General features: G+C 40.4%; 1 protein-coding gene across 8 annotated transcripts in view; it reads left to right on the forward strand.

Annotated features, from left to right (window-relative positions):
• synrg (synergin, gamma) overlaps window positions 1-8,722 on the forward strand; it is a 135,904-nt gene extending 127,182 nt beyond the window's left edge. For all 8 annotated transcript variants that reach the window (XM_078422723.1, XM_078422724.1, XM_078422727.1 and 5 more), the window contains one exon: window positions 7,838-8,722. In XM_078422723.1, coding sequence (XP_078278849.1) covers window positions 7,838-7,969 — 132 coding nt within the window. In that variant the 3' untranslated portion in view covers window positions 7,970-8,722. The remainder of the gene's footprint in view (window positions 1-7,837) is intronic.
• The last annotated feature ends 8,300 nt before the right edge of the window (window positions 8,723-17,022 follow it).

Raw genomic sequence — 17,022 nt, forward strand, 5'->3', positions numbered from 1 at the left:
CGGTGTTGGGACCGCAGCTATTTACAATATACATCAATGACTTGGATGAAGGGATTCAAAGTACCATTAGCAAATTTGCAGATGATACAAAGCTGGGTGGCAGTGTGAACTGTGAGGAAGATGCTATGAGGTTGCAGGGTGACTTGGACAGGTTGTGTGAGTGGGCGGATGCTTGGCAGATGCAGTTTAATGTGGATAAGTGTGAGGTTATCCACTTTGGTGGTAAGAATAGGAAGGCAGATTATTATCTGAATGGTGTCAAATTAGGAAAAGGGGACGTACAACGTGATCTGGGTGTCCTAGTGCATCAGTCACTGAAAGGAAGCATGCAGGTACAGCAGGCAGTGAAGAAAGCCAATGGAATGTTGGCCTTCATAACAAGAGGAGTTGAGCATAGGAGCAAAGAGGTCCTTCTGCAGTTGTACAGGGCCCTAGTGAGACCGCACCTGGAGTACTGTGTGCAGTTTTGGTCTCCAAATTTGAGGAAGGATATTCCTGCTATTGAGGGTGTGCAGTGTAGGTTTACTAGGTTAATTCCCGGAATGGCGGGACTGCCATATGTTGAAAGACTGGAGCGACTAAGCTTGTATACACTGGAATTTAGAAGGATGAGAGGGGATCTTATCGAAACATATAAGATTATTAAGGGGTTGGACACGTTAGAGGCAGGAAACATGTTCCCAATGTTGGGGGAGTCCAGAACCAGGGGCCACAGTTTAAGAATAAGGGGTATTTAGAACAGAGATGAGGAAAAACTTTTTCAGTCAGAGAGTTGTGAATCTGTGGAATTCTCTGCCTCAAAGGGCAGTGGAGGCCAATTCTCTGAATACATTCAAGAGAGAGCTAGATAGAGCTCTTAAGGATAGCGGAGTCAGGGGGTATGGGGGGGGAGCAGGAACGGGGTACTGATTGAGAATGATCAGCCATGATCACATTGAATGGCGGTGCTGGCTTGAAGGGCCGAATGGCCTACTCCTGCACCTATTGTCTATTGTCTATTGAGACGCTTCAGGTCGAGACTCTTTAGTGAACTTCCTCATGTGTGACTGTAACATGGGCACATAAGATCTGAGTAAAACTGATTTTTAACCGTCCATCTTGTAGCACAATTAAAAGCATCAGTAACAATTTACCTTTGTTGCAGTCGAGTCATTGGAATTGTTCTAGAAATGTGGAAGGACTTTGATGGTTTTGCTGTTGAAAGGCAAGGATCATGATCTGGTATCTGTGCAGATATAAAGTCCTCTGATGAAATCCTTTTTCAGAATTGTCTATTTTTTTTAAAATCACTCACAAACATCAACCATCATAAGTTACTCCTGTTTAGTGGTTGCTCTGGTACCTAGCCACTTAATAGAGACTAGACTTGTCCAAGAACAAGGGAACTGTATTTCTTGCTGTGCTAACAAGAAACCAACTGCAATGTTAACGATACACATTGATCAATGTTATAAAATTACTGCTTTTATCCTTAATACTTGGCACTGCGGATGGAGCGGGGAATGCATCAAGCTCAGAGCCATCCTGACCTGGAAGGGTCCAAGTCCAATATGTGCCTGGTGCAGAGGGCTGCACTTTTTATTAAGAAGCATTGCAACAAAGGAGTTTTGCTTTGAATCATTTTGTGAAATCTCAGACAGAAGACTGCATGGACAGATGAAAACATGATCAGACTTTCTTGTGACCACTTTCTCAGACATGTAAGAATTACATAGCAGGACTTTGGGGTGGCATAGTGGCGCGGCAGTAGAGTGCCTGCCTTCCACCACCAGAGACCGGGTTTGATTCTGACTATGGGTGCTCTCTGTACGGAGTTTGCACTTTCTCCCTGCGACCGCGTGGGCTTTCTCTTGGTGCTCTGGTTTCCTCCCATATTTCACAGACGTACAGGTTTGTAGATTAATTGGCTTCTGTAACTTGTCCCTAGTGTGTGTAGGATAGCACTGTTTTTTGCGGGGAGATCACTGCTTGGCATAGACCCGGTGGGCCGAAGATAGACACAAAATGCTGGAGTTACTCAGAGGGACAGGCAACATCTCTGGAGAGAAGGAATGGGTGGTGTTTCAGGTCACATCGCTAAAGTATAAAGAATTTGGAAGCACACACAAGGTAACAGCTGTTGAGTTCAAATTGCACTGTAATTGTCAAAGTAATCATTAAGATATTGCAGAAAGAATTCATAAACATAGCACAAAAAGTAAGGAAATTTGTGTTTGGTAGATTATTTCTTTGTTGTAATAATGCTTCTTGGCAATAAATCTTGGCAATAAATCTTATACCGTTGGAAAGCCTGTTTATTTCCCTTTTAAATGATGCCACATTTGTAAGGAACATGCATTTGTGGGATGAGCAGCAGAGCTGAGTATGTGGGTTGCGCCCATGAAAAATCTGCCAAATCTTCTCTGCCAATGCCAAACAGATTATTCTGCCATTGTCTCTTGTTCGGTGTTGTTTGGTGGATTGGATGATTGAAGTCTGAAGAAACAAGACATATTGGCAATTTAACAATTTATTCATTTAATAAACAGGAGCCTCAGTAGCGTGTGGAAGAACCATACACAGCCACAACAGCCTGGCACCTCCTCCTCATGCTGGTCACCAGCCTGGTCACACACTGTTGTGGGATGGCATCCCATTCTTCAACCAGCATTTGTCGCAAGTCAGCCAACGTGGTTGTGTTGGTCACTCTGGCACGAACAGCACGCCCAAGCTGATCCCACAAGTGATCAATGGGGTTGAGGTCAGGACTGCTGGCAGGCCATTCCATCCTCTCCACTCCCAAATTCTGGAGGTAGTCTGAGAAACCCTGCTCTGTGGGGGCGAGCATTGTCATCTTGGAGGATAGAGTTCGGTCCCAGACTGTGGAGATATGGGATTGCCACTGGTTGCAGAATCGCATCTCGATATCTCTCTGGATTGAGATAGCCTCCAATGATGACAAGCCTCGTTTTTCCAGTGAGGGAGATGCCGCCCCACACCATCACACTGCCTCCACCAAAAGATGTTACTCTATCGGTGCAGCAATCAGCATAGCGTTCTCCGCGTCTTCTCCACACTTTGACCCTATGATCCAACTGCTGTAGGCAGAATCTGGACTCATCGCTGAACATAACGTTCCTCCACATGTTCAGGTTCCAGTGCACGTGTTGCCGACACCAGCGCAAACGGGCCTGACGGTGAAGGGCAGTCATGGCAGGCCTCCTGGCAGCCCTATGAGACCGGAGATCGGCTGCGTGCAGTCTGTTCCGAATTGTCTGGGCAGAGAGCCGTCGGCCATATCGTCCTGCAAACCTTGACTGCAAATCTGTAGAAGACAGCCTACGGTTCCTAAGTGCTGACAGGGTGAGGAAACGGTCTTCTTCGGGTGTCGTCTTCTTGGGACGCCCACTTCGCGGCCTATCTCTGACATCCCCCGTTATATGGAACTTGGTCTTCACTTTGGAGATGGTACTAGGGCTCACTCCAAATAATGCCGCAACTTGGTTTTGCGGAACACCAGCTTGAAGTTGCCCTATCGCACGGGCCCTATCCAGATCAGTCAAACGTGGCATGCCGATTCTTGGAGCAGACACCTACTGACCACTGTAGCAGGGCCCATGCTCACAGATGCTGCCAATCAGGTGCCAATCAGGCATCTGATTGTCAGCACCTGGGGGTACCAGAAGCTCAAAACAAGAGTCAATAGCAACAGCAGAATAAGCTGTTTGGCATTGGCAGAGAAGATTTGGCAAATTTTTCATGGGCGCAACCCATATACTCAGCTCTGCTGCTCATCCCACAAATGCATGTTCCTTACAAATGTGGCACCATTTAAAAGGGAAATAAACAGGCTTTCCAACGGTATAAGATTTATTGCCAAGAAGCATTGTTACAACAAATAAATAATCTACCAAACACAAATTTCCTTACTTTTTGTGCTATGTTTAGTTACCTATTTCATGAAATGGAACAATGCATTCGTCTTAAAGGATGATTGCAGGAAACTAGTTGTAATTTCTTCTTTGTGGAATAGTGAACCCTCCAGTGGAAAGTAAGTGTTGAGGAATTGTTGTTACAGCTGCTGTAACAATGTAGAAGAAATGAACCCTGTCATGACTGGAGAATGTAACCCAAACTAACCCAAACTGTAACCTAAACTAAAACAGGGCTATCATTTTAAAACTCCCAATTCATTCAGTGTCAAATACAGTTCAGTGTGCCAGAGTGCTCTGATAATGGTTAACTGAATCTCTTGCCTTGCCACAACTATATTGTCTGCTAGTATTTGGCTCCTCATTTAAGAATATTTTGATCACAATGACATTAAATAGTAACATATTTGAATGATAAGGATGGCACTGATGGACAAGTGACTGTAGCTTTGCAACTTATTTGTTTTGAATGGAAAATTAAAGGAGATTGTGAACGTGAGTAAATTATTTTTGATAGATTCTTCTGTCAGATGAAATGTTTATATATTTTGCTATGAATAATGGCTGATAAATTTAGTTTTGTTGGGCTGTGATTCATTTTAGCGACTTTATTAAGAAAAAAGGGATAGTTCACACTATAGTCGAAACATATTTTCCTGAATGTTCACTTCGTTCAGAATTGATTTTGATTCAGAATTGAAGTTGTACATTTATCACCAAATATATTGATATTATGACACGTTGAATTGTCATATTTCGCCATTTTTGGCTTGTTGGTCAATGTTTTCCCAGAATAAATGTTGTCAAGATACAAATGATACAGAATTTGACCCTGCCAAATTGAAGATTGTCGATGTGGTGAAGATCGATTGGTAGGTAGTTCTGTATTTGCATGACAACTTGGGTTAATGAAAGCAGTCCGCAGCATTGACCAGTCTGGCACGCATCAGTAGAATCCCATCCTTTTCCATTTAGTGGTGCATTTATTTATCCCTTATATGTTGATAGCTTTCTGACCTATAGTTTGCATTTATGGCCTGCCAATATTCCAATTCAATCTGTGGGACACATTAAGTTTTCCAGTGTAATGAGAGAATTGGATTAATTTCAGTACAGAATAATTAATTCTTCCTTGTACATTCCTCATATGAACTTTGGTTAGAGTAACTGTTTTGAAAGACTGACATTACTTGAATGAATTGAATTGAATTGAATAAATGTTATTAGCCAAGTATGTATGTGTACAAGGAATTTGCCTTGGTGCTTTGCTCGCAAGTGACAACACGACATACAGTAAACAATTAAGAATAAAATATTATAATTTAAACATGTGAAGAATTAAATAAAATATCAGAACAAAAGGAGGCTACAGACTTGGTTGTTGAGTAGAGCTATTGCTCGTGGAAAAAAGCTGGTTTTATGTCTGCCTGTGGCGGCTTTGACAGTCCAGAGGGAAGTGCTTCAAAAAGTTTGTGGCCATGGTGAGAGGGGTCAGAGATCTTACCCGCTTGCTTCCTGGCCCTTGCAGTGTACAGTTCGTCAATGGGGGGAAGGTTGCAGCCAACAACCTTCTCGGCTGATCGAACGATGCGCTGCAGCCTCTGGATGTCATGCTTGGTGAGCCAAACTAGACCATGATGGAGAAGGTGAGGACAGACTAAAACTGGACCATCATTGCCTGGGGCAGATTGTGTTTTCTCATCAGCCTCAGGAAGTACATTCTCTGTTGGGCCTTTTTGACTGTGGAGTGGATGGTGGCTCCCATTTAAGGTCCCTGGGGATAATGGTTCCAAGGAATTATCTACTCATTCTTTAGCTTGGAAGCTTAACATAAGGTTAGAGATTTTTTGTCGCGTCACAACGGATGAGTTTCCAATTCTAGTTGTCCAGGGCTTCACATGACAAGTACTTTCATTCCCAGTGCCTCCTGTGGTAAATTAGACACCAGTGTTTTGAATGATGCATCTTATTTTCTGATTGATATTGGGTGCATTGTGGAATTACTGCTTAAAGAATATCGTAGAGAAAATTCTAATTAATATTGGTTCAAATGTGCTTGTTTTTAATTTGCTGACCAATCAGGTTAAGAGTAAAAATTAGAGAAAATAATTGATGATTTATTTTGTTTCCACTAGTTTTAAACCTGGCAAAGTTAGGGGGAGGGTTTGGCTGACGAGACCACTTGTGGATCACATCGCTTACCAGAGTCTAGCATATCATTTAAATAGAATTCTAAGTCTACTTTTATTTCCTGATTTGAAAGAATAATTTTTAGCTCATAAATGTATGAAATGAAACTTTGGGATTTTGTGAACAATTATTGTCATCGAGTGATACAGTGTGGAAACAGGCCCAACTCACTCACAACGGCCAATATGTTCCAGCTACACTAGTCCCACCTGCCTGCATTTGGCCCATATCCCTCCAAACCTTTTTCAGTCAGAGAGTTGTAAATCTGTGGAATTCTCTGCCTCAGAAGGCAGTGGAGGCCAATTCTCTGGATGCTTTCAAGAGAGAGCTAGATAGAGCTCTTAAAGATAGTGGAGTCAGGGGGTATGGGGAGAAGGCAGGAACGGGGTACTGATTGTGAATGATCAGCCATGATCACATTGAATGGCGGTGCTGGCTCGAAGGGCTGAATGGCCTACTCCTGCACCTATTGTCTATAAACCTGTCCTATCCATAAACCAGTCTAACTGTTTCTTAAATGTTGAGATAATCCCAGCCTCAACCTCCTCTGGCAACTTATTCCATACATCCATCACCCTTTGTGTGAAAAGGTTTCAGATTCCTATTAAATCTTTTCCCCTTCACCTTAAACCTATGTTCTCTGGTCCTCAATTCACCTACTCTGGGCAAGAGACTGTGCATCTACCCGATCTATTCCTCTTGTGATCTTGTACACCTCTACAAGCTCACCCCTCATCCTCCTGCGCTCCAAGAAATAGAGTCACAGCCTACTCAACCTCTCCCTATAGCTCAGACCCTCCAGACCTGTACCCTTGCCAGCTTGACAGCATCTTTCCTATAACCCAGTGCCCAGAACTGAGTAGAATACTCTAAATTTGGCCTCACCAACGTCTTGTACAACTGCAACTTGACCTCCCAACTTCTATACTTAATACTCTAGCTGATGAAGGCAAATGTGGCGAAAGCCTTTTTGACCATCCGATCTGCCTGCGATTCCACCTTTAAGGAACCATGCACCTGTATTCCTAGATCCCTCTGCTCTACAACACCCCCCAGAGCCCTACCATTCACTGCGTAGGTCCTGCTCATGTTTGACTTCCCAAAATGCAACACCTCTCATTTCTCTACATTAAATTCCATCAACATTGGTAATGTTACATAACATGCGTCCTTTATTGACTTCCAATCATCATCTATCCATTTTCTCCAGAGATGCTGCCTGACCCGCTGAGTTACTCCAGCACTCTGTGTCTATCTTTGGTGTAAACCAGCATTTGCAGCTCCTTTTTACCTTTCCTCATCTGAGCCAGTGATGCTGTTTGTGTGTGGTGACAGACTTGTTGATCGCAATAACATCATCCTGGTTTGGTCACCTATTGTAAATCCCCTCACCTTATTCTATTTGCTCTCGCCTACATTATTTCAAACTCACCAGAAGTTGGGAAGGAACTTTCTATTTATAACAACTGTGTAGAAGCCCAGTGAAGTAAAGCTGCGAATAGGTTCAAGGATTTGGTTTTGTTTCCCTGCCTCTCACAACATGGCGGGGGGATTTGTATACTAAATATATCTATAATCCTGTGTTTTTAATTATAGTATTTCTACCTGTATATCCAGTAACTATATCTGATGTCAACTATTTGTGTGGACATTAATATATATTAACAGATGCTTCAGTTGTACATATAGTTCTATAGTTCTAACCTTTATTCTTACCATTATTTTCTTCTTTCTAGGCCTTCAATTCGGAGAGTGACAATTTTAAGTTATCTTATGGAGGTCACCAGTATCATGCCAGCTGTGCCAATTTCTGGATTAATTGCGTGGAGCCTAAACCACCAGGCCTCATCCTACCAGACTTGCTCTGACATTGTCATCAGAACCACATGCTGTTACATCTGTCCACTTCTTGCACCTCATTGACATTTCACACAGATCAGTGGGTAATACAGGGTATCCTGTGAAGAAGATCAATTTACATCTTTTATTTTTTAAAGTATATTTAAGAGGTTATATACATGAGTTACCCACTAATAAGCAAGATTGCATATATTCTTTGAAAAGATAGAGGGCAGCTGTTCAGAATGAAACAAACCTGACCCATCCCTGGTAACGTAAAACCCAGAGATTGCAGTTGCAATTGCAACAAGGCAGTGTTGGTTTAGATGTGTTTTATTTTTTAAATGGGCAGTCTTATTAAGTGATGGACTCATTCTGTTTTTCTAATTATTGGAAAAAGTACTAAAATCCTTTATTTTAAATTATTTAAATATCTAAGTTAGGTGAGTAAATATCTGCCATCTTTTAGTTCTCTGCTAGGGTCTAAGTGAGGTGATGATACTGGTTAAGGTGATGATATTGCTAGGGTCTAAGTGAGGTGATGATATTGGTTAAGGTGCCGCAGGAAGGAAGGGGAAGATTACACCAGAGGATATAGAATCAACCTAATGTTGAAAATATTGTCTAGAACTATACATACAGCATTCTTCCCAAAGCCCAGGCAGAACGTGACAGTATGATGATTAAAACTTAAAAGAAGTTTAAGAAAATAACTGCAGATGCTGATACAAATGAAGGTATTTATTTCACAAAATGCTGGAGTAACTCAGCAGGTCAGGCAGCATCTCAGGAGAGAAGGAATGGGTGACTTTTCGGGTCAAGACCTTTCTTCAGTCTGAAGAAGGGTCTCGACCCGAAAAGTCACCCATTCCTTCTCTCCTGAGATGCTGCCTGACCTGCTGAGTTACTCCAGCATTTTGTGAATTAAAACTTAAAAGATTTGTAGAATGTATCTTGCAGTATAGTTACAGTGGATGTATGCTGCAGGATGGGTCAAATGATCTTCAAAATGTGCTATCAGAAAGACTGATCTTTTTGTTGCTGTGCGAATTTACTGGACAACCCCAGTCATATGTTGTAATTTTCCAATATATTTGTTTCTCTGTGTCAAAGGAAAGCCCTTTTGAGCCACCTCGACCAACCTCCGAGTCACATTGGACGGACTTGTGCGTCAGAATACTGATGTATTCCTTGCATTGAGAGAGCAACTTTATGGAAGTAGCAATATCTGACCAGCATCTGTTTACTGTCAGTAAAATAAAATACCCAGTAATATCCAGTCGGCAGCTGAATTAGTATTACTCTCCTGACACCATACCCCAAGTCAAAATAAGCCCCAATATACCAAGTATCTCTGATGTGACATCATTTGTCGCATTTTTTCAAAACAAGGTGTGTTTTAGAAATATATTGTGGAAGAAATTTGGAACATAAATATTCAAGAAGAAATTGAACCAACACGATTTAGTTTCAGTCGATTTGTCTTAGTTGCAGTCCAATATTTATTTAAATCAAATGTTTTAATATGCTGTATGAAATTATCCCAGTTTTCTTGGGAAAAATCAAATGTTCTATAATGATGTACAAACATAATTTAAATATTATTGGTATGGTTCTGTTTGCATTGTTTAAGAATTTATATTTCAGTGCAGTTAATATATTTCTGTAAAAGTCCATCTCCTTCCTCATTCTCTGCCCACTGCATTGGCCCCACTTTCAATCTCCTCACCCTCCTTTCATTGAGTAGTCTTGTGTGGGTTTGCAGGATTGGTGTTATCACTGCTGATAAACAGTGGGCTTCTTCAAAGCCTGGACTGCAATTTGTTTGTGCCAAGGGGTCAGGTGAAAGCATGCTTGAGTGGCAAGATCTTGGTTTCTGAAGTGGGGATTTTGTGGTCATGCCACGGGTGATGCACTGCTTCAGTACCTGGAACATTGGATGTTGGTTAAAATTCCACAGCCACAATCGACTTCAGAAAAGATTTAGGTGTTTAATTTTGATGGGTGCTCTTTTGGAATGGGTACATGCGTTTGCCTTGCACATTTAATTCTGGCTTAAATTCATGCAGACTTCTTGTTCCATAATGAATTATATTTCATGAAAAAGATGTAATTGTTGCTGGAAGAGTAGAAATAGAGCAGGTTGAGCTTTTGTTGCCATTGAGTCGGGGGCAGTGAAACTACAATTAATCAGTTCGGTGACAATTACAAAAATACTCTCCACGATCATGTTCTTTAATATTTCAAAGACCGCGGCATGGAACCCATGGTCATATGTGAAGGAATACATAACAGGTATAACAGAGCTTTATTTGTCGTTCGGTACCGAAGTACCGAACGAAACTACATAGCAGTCATAGAAAAAAAAAAGAACACAAGACACATAACCCCAACACAAACGTCCATCACAGTGACTCCAAACACCCCCTCACTGTGATGGAGGCAACAAAACTTCCACTCTCTTCCCCACGCCCACGGACAGACATGCAAAATATTCAAAAAATAACCTTAATCATTAGAGCTTCTTCTGAGCATTATACAAACTATCAGAAGGATGATTCAACGTTTTGGGTTTTCAGAAGGTTAGGCCAAATCCATATTCTTGTCACTGACAGTCATCAGCCCAACAAAGTGTGTTTCATTTGCTACGTCTGTGAATGTGCTTTTCTTAACTGTAAACTGACACTTTACATTCCTTTTCTTCATGTTCTGAGTGGTATTTTTGTGTGCATATGTGTGAGTGCTTGTGTGTGAATTAGTTTTATTTGACTGAGTTTGTTTTCCTGTTATTAACTGTGACCAGTCAAAGTGAAAACTGAAGAATGTGATGCAAATGAGAAATCCATCTGCACAAATGCTGCATTGGTATCTGGTGCATTCAACCTTCATTACCTGGTACATCTGCAGATGAAACAGATATGACAGCCATTGATGGCTTGCGTTCATCTCTATGAATAACAGTCATATTGATCTTGCATGGCTTTTAAATTATAATTTTAATTAAATAAATCATGTTCATAAGATTGTCAGTAGATGTTGATGATGGAGCCTGCTTTGTATTTCCAGCATTTTATGTTTTTAGTTTAAAAGTGTAAGATTTGAATTGAGTGAAGTCACTTATTGGCAGTTTGATATAATCTGATGCTCTTTTCCGTAATAACTCGATGTCGGAGTTAACATTAGGGTTAGGATTAGGATTCCTTCTTATTGCAACAACTCCAGTGTCCTAGGTTATTCTATCCAAGTCACTCTAGTTGCTGTGGAAACCTTGTGAATCCTAACAATGTATGCAACAGGAGTCTATTTATCAAAACATCAAAGGAGCATTAAAGATTTCAAGTGAAATTATGTTTCAAATAATTTGTTGGAAATTCTTTTATATTTTCCAAAGATCAAGCCCCACTTGCGTTCATATTTTTAAATATTCAGGTCTTCAAAAATTTTGTAATCACTTTTTACTGCAAGATTCAGGTGCACAAATCAAGTTTCTAAATAAAAATAATTAGTTTAATTCTTTCCTATTCCCTTCTCTTTTCCAGAATGTTTTCAGTTACTGTGAACTTAATGGCATTGCAGTAACACGTGACTGTAGGATGGCCACAGACTGTCCTGTCAAACTCTCAGATTTCCAAATCAACATTACTGTACTTTAAATAAAATAATTGTGGTTCACAAGGACCTTGTTTATTTTCAATGGGAAGCTACTATTCCTTTTTCCTCCATTATTTTATCTCTCTAATGGCACAACAGTGTTTATGGAACGCAGGGGGAGTTAGCCAACTGGATACAGAACTGGCTTCATGGCAGGATGCACAAGGGGATGGTGGAAGGATCTTTTTCGGACTAGAGTATTGTAACTGGTGGCGTATCTCAAGGACTAGTGCTGGCCCATTGCTGTGCAGTTTATATCAAGGATTCAGATGAGAATGTACAATGCATCATTAGTAAATGCAGATTACACCTAAGTAGGTAGTATCGTTGATGGTCATCTAGTATTACAGTAGCATCTTGATCAGATGGGCAAGTGGGCTGAGGAATGACTAATGGAGTGTAATTTGGATAAGTGGTTGGTGTTGTATTTTGGGAAGTCAAAAATGGGTCATACCGTGTGGAAACAGGTCCCTTGGCCCAACTTGCCCACACCGACTAACATGCCCCATTTATATTAGTACCACCAGCCCAGGCTTGGCCTATAAACGCTCTAAACATATCCTATCCATGTACCTGTGCAAATGTCTCTTAAACATAATGATAGTACCTGCCTCAACTACCTATTCTGGCAGCTCATTCCATACACCCACTACCTTTTGTGTAAAAAAAGTTACCCCTCAGGTTCCCCCCACATCTTAAACCTATGTCCTCTTGTTCTCAATTCCCTTACTCTGGGCAAAAGACCCTGTGCATTAACCTGATCTATTTCTCTCATGGTGTAAAATCACCCTTCATCCTCCTGCGCTCCAAGGAATAAAGTCCTCGCCTGCTCAACCTCTCCCTGTACCTCAGGCCCTTGTGTCATAGCAACATCCTTGTAGACATCTTACCAGACTGACAACATCTTTCCTATAACAGTGACCAAAACTGAACACATTACTCTAAATGTCTTATACAACTGTAACATGACCTCCCAACTTCTACATTCAATACTCTGACTGATGGCCAATGTGCCAAAAATCTTCTTGACCACCCTATCCACTTGTGATGCCACTTTCAAGAAAGTTTGTACCTGCACTCCTAATTCTCTCAATTCTAAAGCACTCCCCAGAGCCCTGCCACGCGCTGTAATTCCTACCTTTGTTAAACTGCCCAAATACAACTTCTCTATAGTAAATTCCATCAACCATTCCTCAGCTGACCTGCCCAGCTGATCAAGATCCTGCTGCAATTTTTGATAATCATCTTCACTACAATACCACCCATTTTTATATTATCTGCAAACTTCCTAATCATGTGATGTACGTTCTCATCCAAATCACTGATATAGATGACAAACAGCATCAATATAATCATGTTTTCATGTGAAATAGATTATTTTATTCAGAAACGCCACTAGTCACAGGCCTCCAGTCCAAACAGTGACCTTTCACCATTAGCCTCTGCTTCCTTCCATAAGACAATTTTCTATCCATCCTTGGATCCTTTGAAATCTAACCTTCAAGAGCAGCACACCGTGTGGAATCTTGTCAAATGCCTTTGGCGAAATCCATATATATGTCTACAGCTCTGCATTCAACAACCTTTTTGGTGACATCTTCAAAAAACTCAATCAGATTTGTGAGACACGACCTCCCACGTACAAAACTATAGGAGAATCAAGAACGAGAGGGCAAGAGTTTAGATTGAGGGGAAAGATTTAATAGGATCTTGAGGGGCAACTTTTTCACACAGAAGGTGCTGGGAATGTGGAACGGGGTACCATTGGAGGTAGTTGAGGCAGGTATAACAACATTTAAAATACATTTACATTGAAAGGGAAGGTTTAGTGGGATATGGACCAAATGTGGGCCAATTGGAGTAGATTAGATGAGACATCTTGGTCGCCATGAACAAGATGAGCTGATCTCTGTTCTTTGACTGAACTTTGTTGGTGCCCTTTACATGGTGACTGCACACTGGTGTACTGTAAGCAAAACAAATAATTTCACTGTACCAAGTACACGTGACAATAAATCAATCAATCAATAACGGACGTGCAATAAATTTTGGTGATAGGCACAACACAGTAATGTTTTTAAAGATAATTTCTTTATATTGTGCTGGGTTAATTGGTCACTAAATTTCTCCTGGTGGGTTGGTAGTAGAATCCAGGGAGAGTTGATGGGAATGTGAGAGATTAAGTTACAGTCGGGTTGGTGTTAAAATTAATGAGTCAGCAGACAGTCAGTGGGCCAAAGGTTGCTCTTTGTCTCTGTGACTCTGAATTATAAAATAGTCTGAAAAACTTTAAATATACTCAGCTATGCCTGTACAATTTGTTGTATATTAAGGCATTTGTTTGGATTAATGTTATTCTTGGACTAGTTTATTCTCTTAAGTAAATGATCTCCTGTCTGCATTCTTGTTAAAGGCTGATACAATTAATAATCTCTCAAATCCATCTCAATGATGAGCTTAGCTGTTTTTAGTAGACCCTTTAAGGTCGAGACCCTTCTTCAGACTGATCCTAACCCTAATGTTTAGGGTTAAACCTAGGTTTAGACTGACCCTAAACCTAATGTTTAGGTTTAACCCTAGGCATGGCATAGTTGAGATCTTAGTGTATTAGTTTATTATTGTCAGGTGTACTAAGATACAGTCAAACCTTTATTTTGCATGCTATCCCTACATATCATTCTTGAGTACAATCAAACCTTCCCCCAGTACAACAGAGAATCAGAATACAGAATATAGTGTCAAAACTACTGAAAAAAGTGCAAGGGCCACAGAAGTAGATTGAGAAATTGGGAATGTCGCCTTAATCTTATGTAAGGTCTGTTCAATAGTCTGATAATAGCGGGAAAGAGGTTGTTCCGGATCTGATATGTGGTTTTAATCCTTTGCACCCCTGCCCTTTGGGAGTGGGGATGACCAGAGTGTGAATGATCCTTGATTATATTGCCGGTTATTACAAAGCAGTGTGAAGTGGGGATGGCTTGAATTCCTTCCTAGTTTATACTGTGGGGAAGTAGGAACTTTGAAATCGTTCTTAAAACATTTGTTAACTCACAATTTAATAAACAGAAGTTTGTTTTCTGAGCAAAACAATCTATTTGACATGAAAACATGTTCATACTGATGCAGGTTTGTATTTTCTCCAGTATGATGAAATGGTAATGTGGTGATTCTGGTGATGTAATATTAAATAAACATGATAACAATCTACTGAGCAATTTAACTTTCAACTATTTGATACAATCTATATTCTGTTTTATTAACTGAATAAAAAACACATTTGAACCAATCCCAAGGAGTGGATAAAGGCTTCAATTGACTGTTGAACATGTGACAAAATGTTGGGCAGTTTACTTGTGAACTGAACCTATTGCAAACAGTCAATTTAGTCTGAAGAAGGGTCTCGACCCGAAACGTCACCCATTCCTTCTCTCCCGAGATGCTGCCTGACCTGCTGAGTTACTCCAGCATTTTGTGAATAAATCTATTGCAAACAGTTACTCTTTTGTAATCCACGGGATATTTTATATAAGTGTAAATACATGGTGATTTTCATTTCTCGCATTTAGATTTGATGAAAATGAATTGCAGGAAAGTCACTACAATATGAATCTTGTTCAAGTGAGCAGCTACAGCAGTCACATTATCGTATGTGTGTGTGAAACTTCGCGAGCAGAATTCATTGGAATGTCTGCTGTGTAAATTCACAACCTGCACCACAGGCCCCGATCGTGAGAAAAGACAAGAGAACTGTTGTTTATAGAATAATTTTGAGACACTTCTAAGCTACAATAACATCTGAATTTACCCATAAAATCCAGTGCAGTTGTGAAAGAGAAGTTATATTGAACCATTTGAAGTGTTCAATGGAGCTGCTAGTTGATGTTTGGTCTTTTGTCTCTGTATAAAATATTTAATTGACCTGAGTAATGCAAATTAAATGACGATCTGTAAATTCTGCTTTTGCATTAAACAATTGCTAGTTCTGCAAAACCTGACACACATTGTATTAGTGTATCCGTACTACAGGAAATTATATTTCTATTTCTAAAATCCATTTGCACGCACCAGTATGTTTTTATTATAAAACAAACAGACTCATGGTATTGTGCTTGTACTAAATCAGTTGAAATATATTATAAACCCAATATATGCTCCTGTTCACTGCAAAGTTTTACATATATGAAGAAGGAATATACAAACCCTCGTATCAAATCTTCCAAATATCCTACTGGCATTTCTTTGTTCAAACATTTCCGGCTTGTTTGTTTTCCCCCTGACTCTCAGTCTCAACCCAAAACGTCACGTATTCCTTTTCTCCAGAGATGCTTTCCGACCCGCTGAGGTACTCCAGCTTTTTGTGTCTATGATTTATGATCTGCCTAACCCTAACACAGTCCTTAAACGCCCTTAATTTGACTAAACTGTTGGTCACTAAAAATCTCCTTGTGCAAACCAGCATTGATTACCATTTATTATTACTCCAGAACCAGGAGCCACAGTCTGACTTCCAGAACCAGGGGCCACTGTCTAATAATAAAGGGGAGGCCATTTAAAACTGAGGTGAGAAAAAACGTTTTCACCTTGTTGTGAATTTGTAGAATTCTCTACCACAGAAGGCAGTGGAGGCCAATTCACTGGATGAATTTAAAAGAGAGTTAGATAGAGCTCCAGGAGCTAGTGGAATCAAGGAATATGGGGCGAAGGCAGGCACAAGTTACTGATTGTGGATGATCAGCCATGATCACAATGAATGGCGGTGCTGGCTCGAAAGGCCAAATGGCCTCCTCCTGCACCTATTTTCTATGTTTCTATTATATCTCTGAATGTTGCAGTGTATGAAACCAATGAAAATTATTGGTGTATAACAATTGTTGATGATTTTGCAGCATATGTTTTAATCTCAAGTGAGAGAGTTGTAACACGTTACATTGAAAGCCTCACACTTTGACTCCATAAAACAATAGACCCCATCTGCCTGAGTTGTAAGATTCACTGCTTTCCAAGTAATGAGGAAACAAGTGATTTATTGATACAGGTTTTCTGCTGGAAATCTGCTTGGAGTTGCACCTTCATGCCAATTAAAACAAATATAAACATTAATTGTTAAATTGTGTTTTTATTGGTTTAGCATATGTGCATGGTTGGTACCCTGGAGAGTAATATTATTTGGAATTCCACATTCTTTGATTGAAATTGCCAGCTGTGGTCCATATAGCTGATCGTGTAACAGTGGGGTATGTGACACTGATACCAGGTACCATCACATCCCTGTAATATTTCTGTGTATTTGGACAAGGAGAGTGCACATAAGCAGGTACAGCGGTGTCAAGAATGTTTTATTGTCATTTGTCTCAAACCAGAACTAGCTGGTGCATTGGACTTTTCTTCGTTACTTACCCTCACCTTCCATCCGTGGAGAATATTAGACAAT

Source organism: Rhinoraja longicauda, chromosome 26 (assembly GCF_053455715.1).
Source record: "Rhinoraja longicauda isolate Sanriku21f chromosome 26, sRhiLon1.1, whole genome shotgun sequence".
Lineage (NCBI taxonomy): Eukaryota > Metazoa > Chordata > Chondrichthyes > Rajiformes > Arhynchobatidae > Rhinoraja > Rhinoraja longicauda.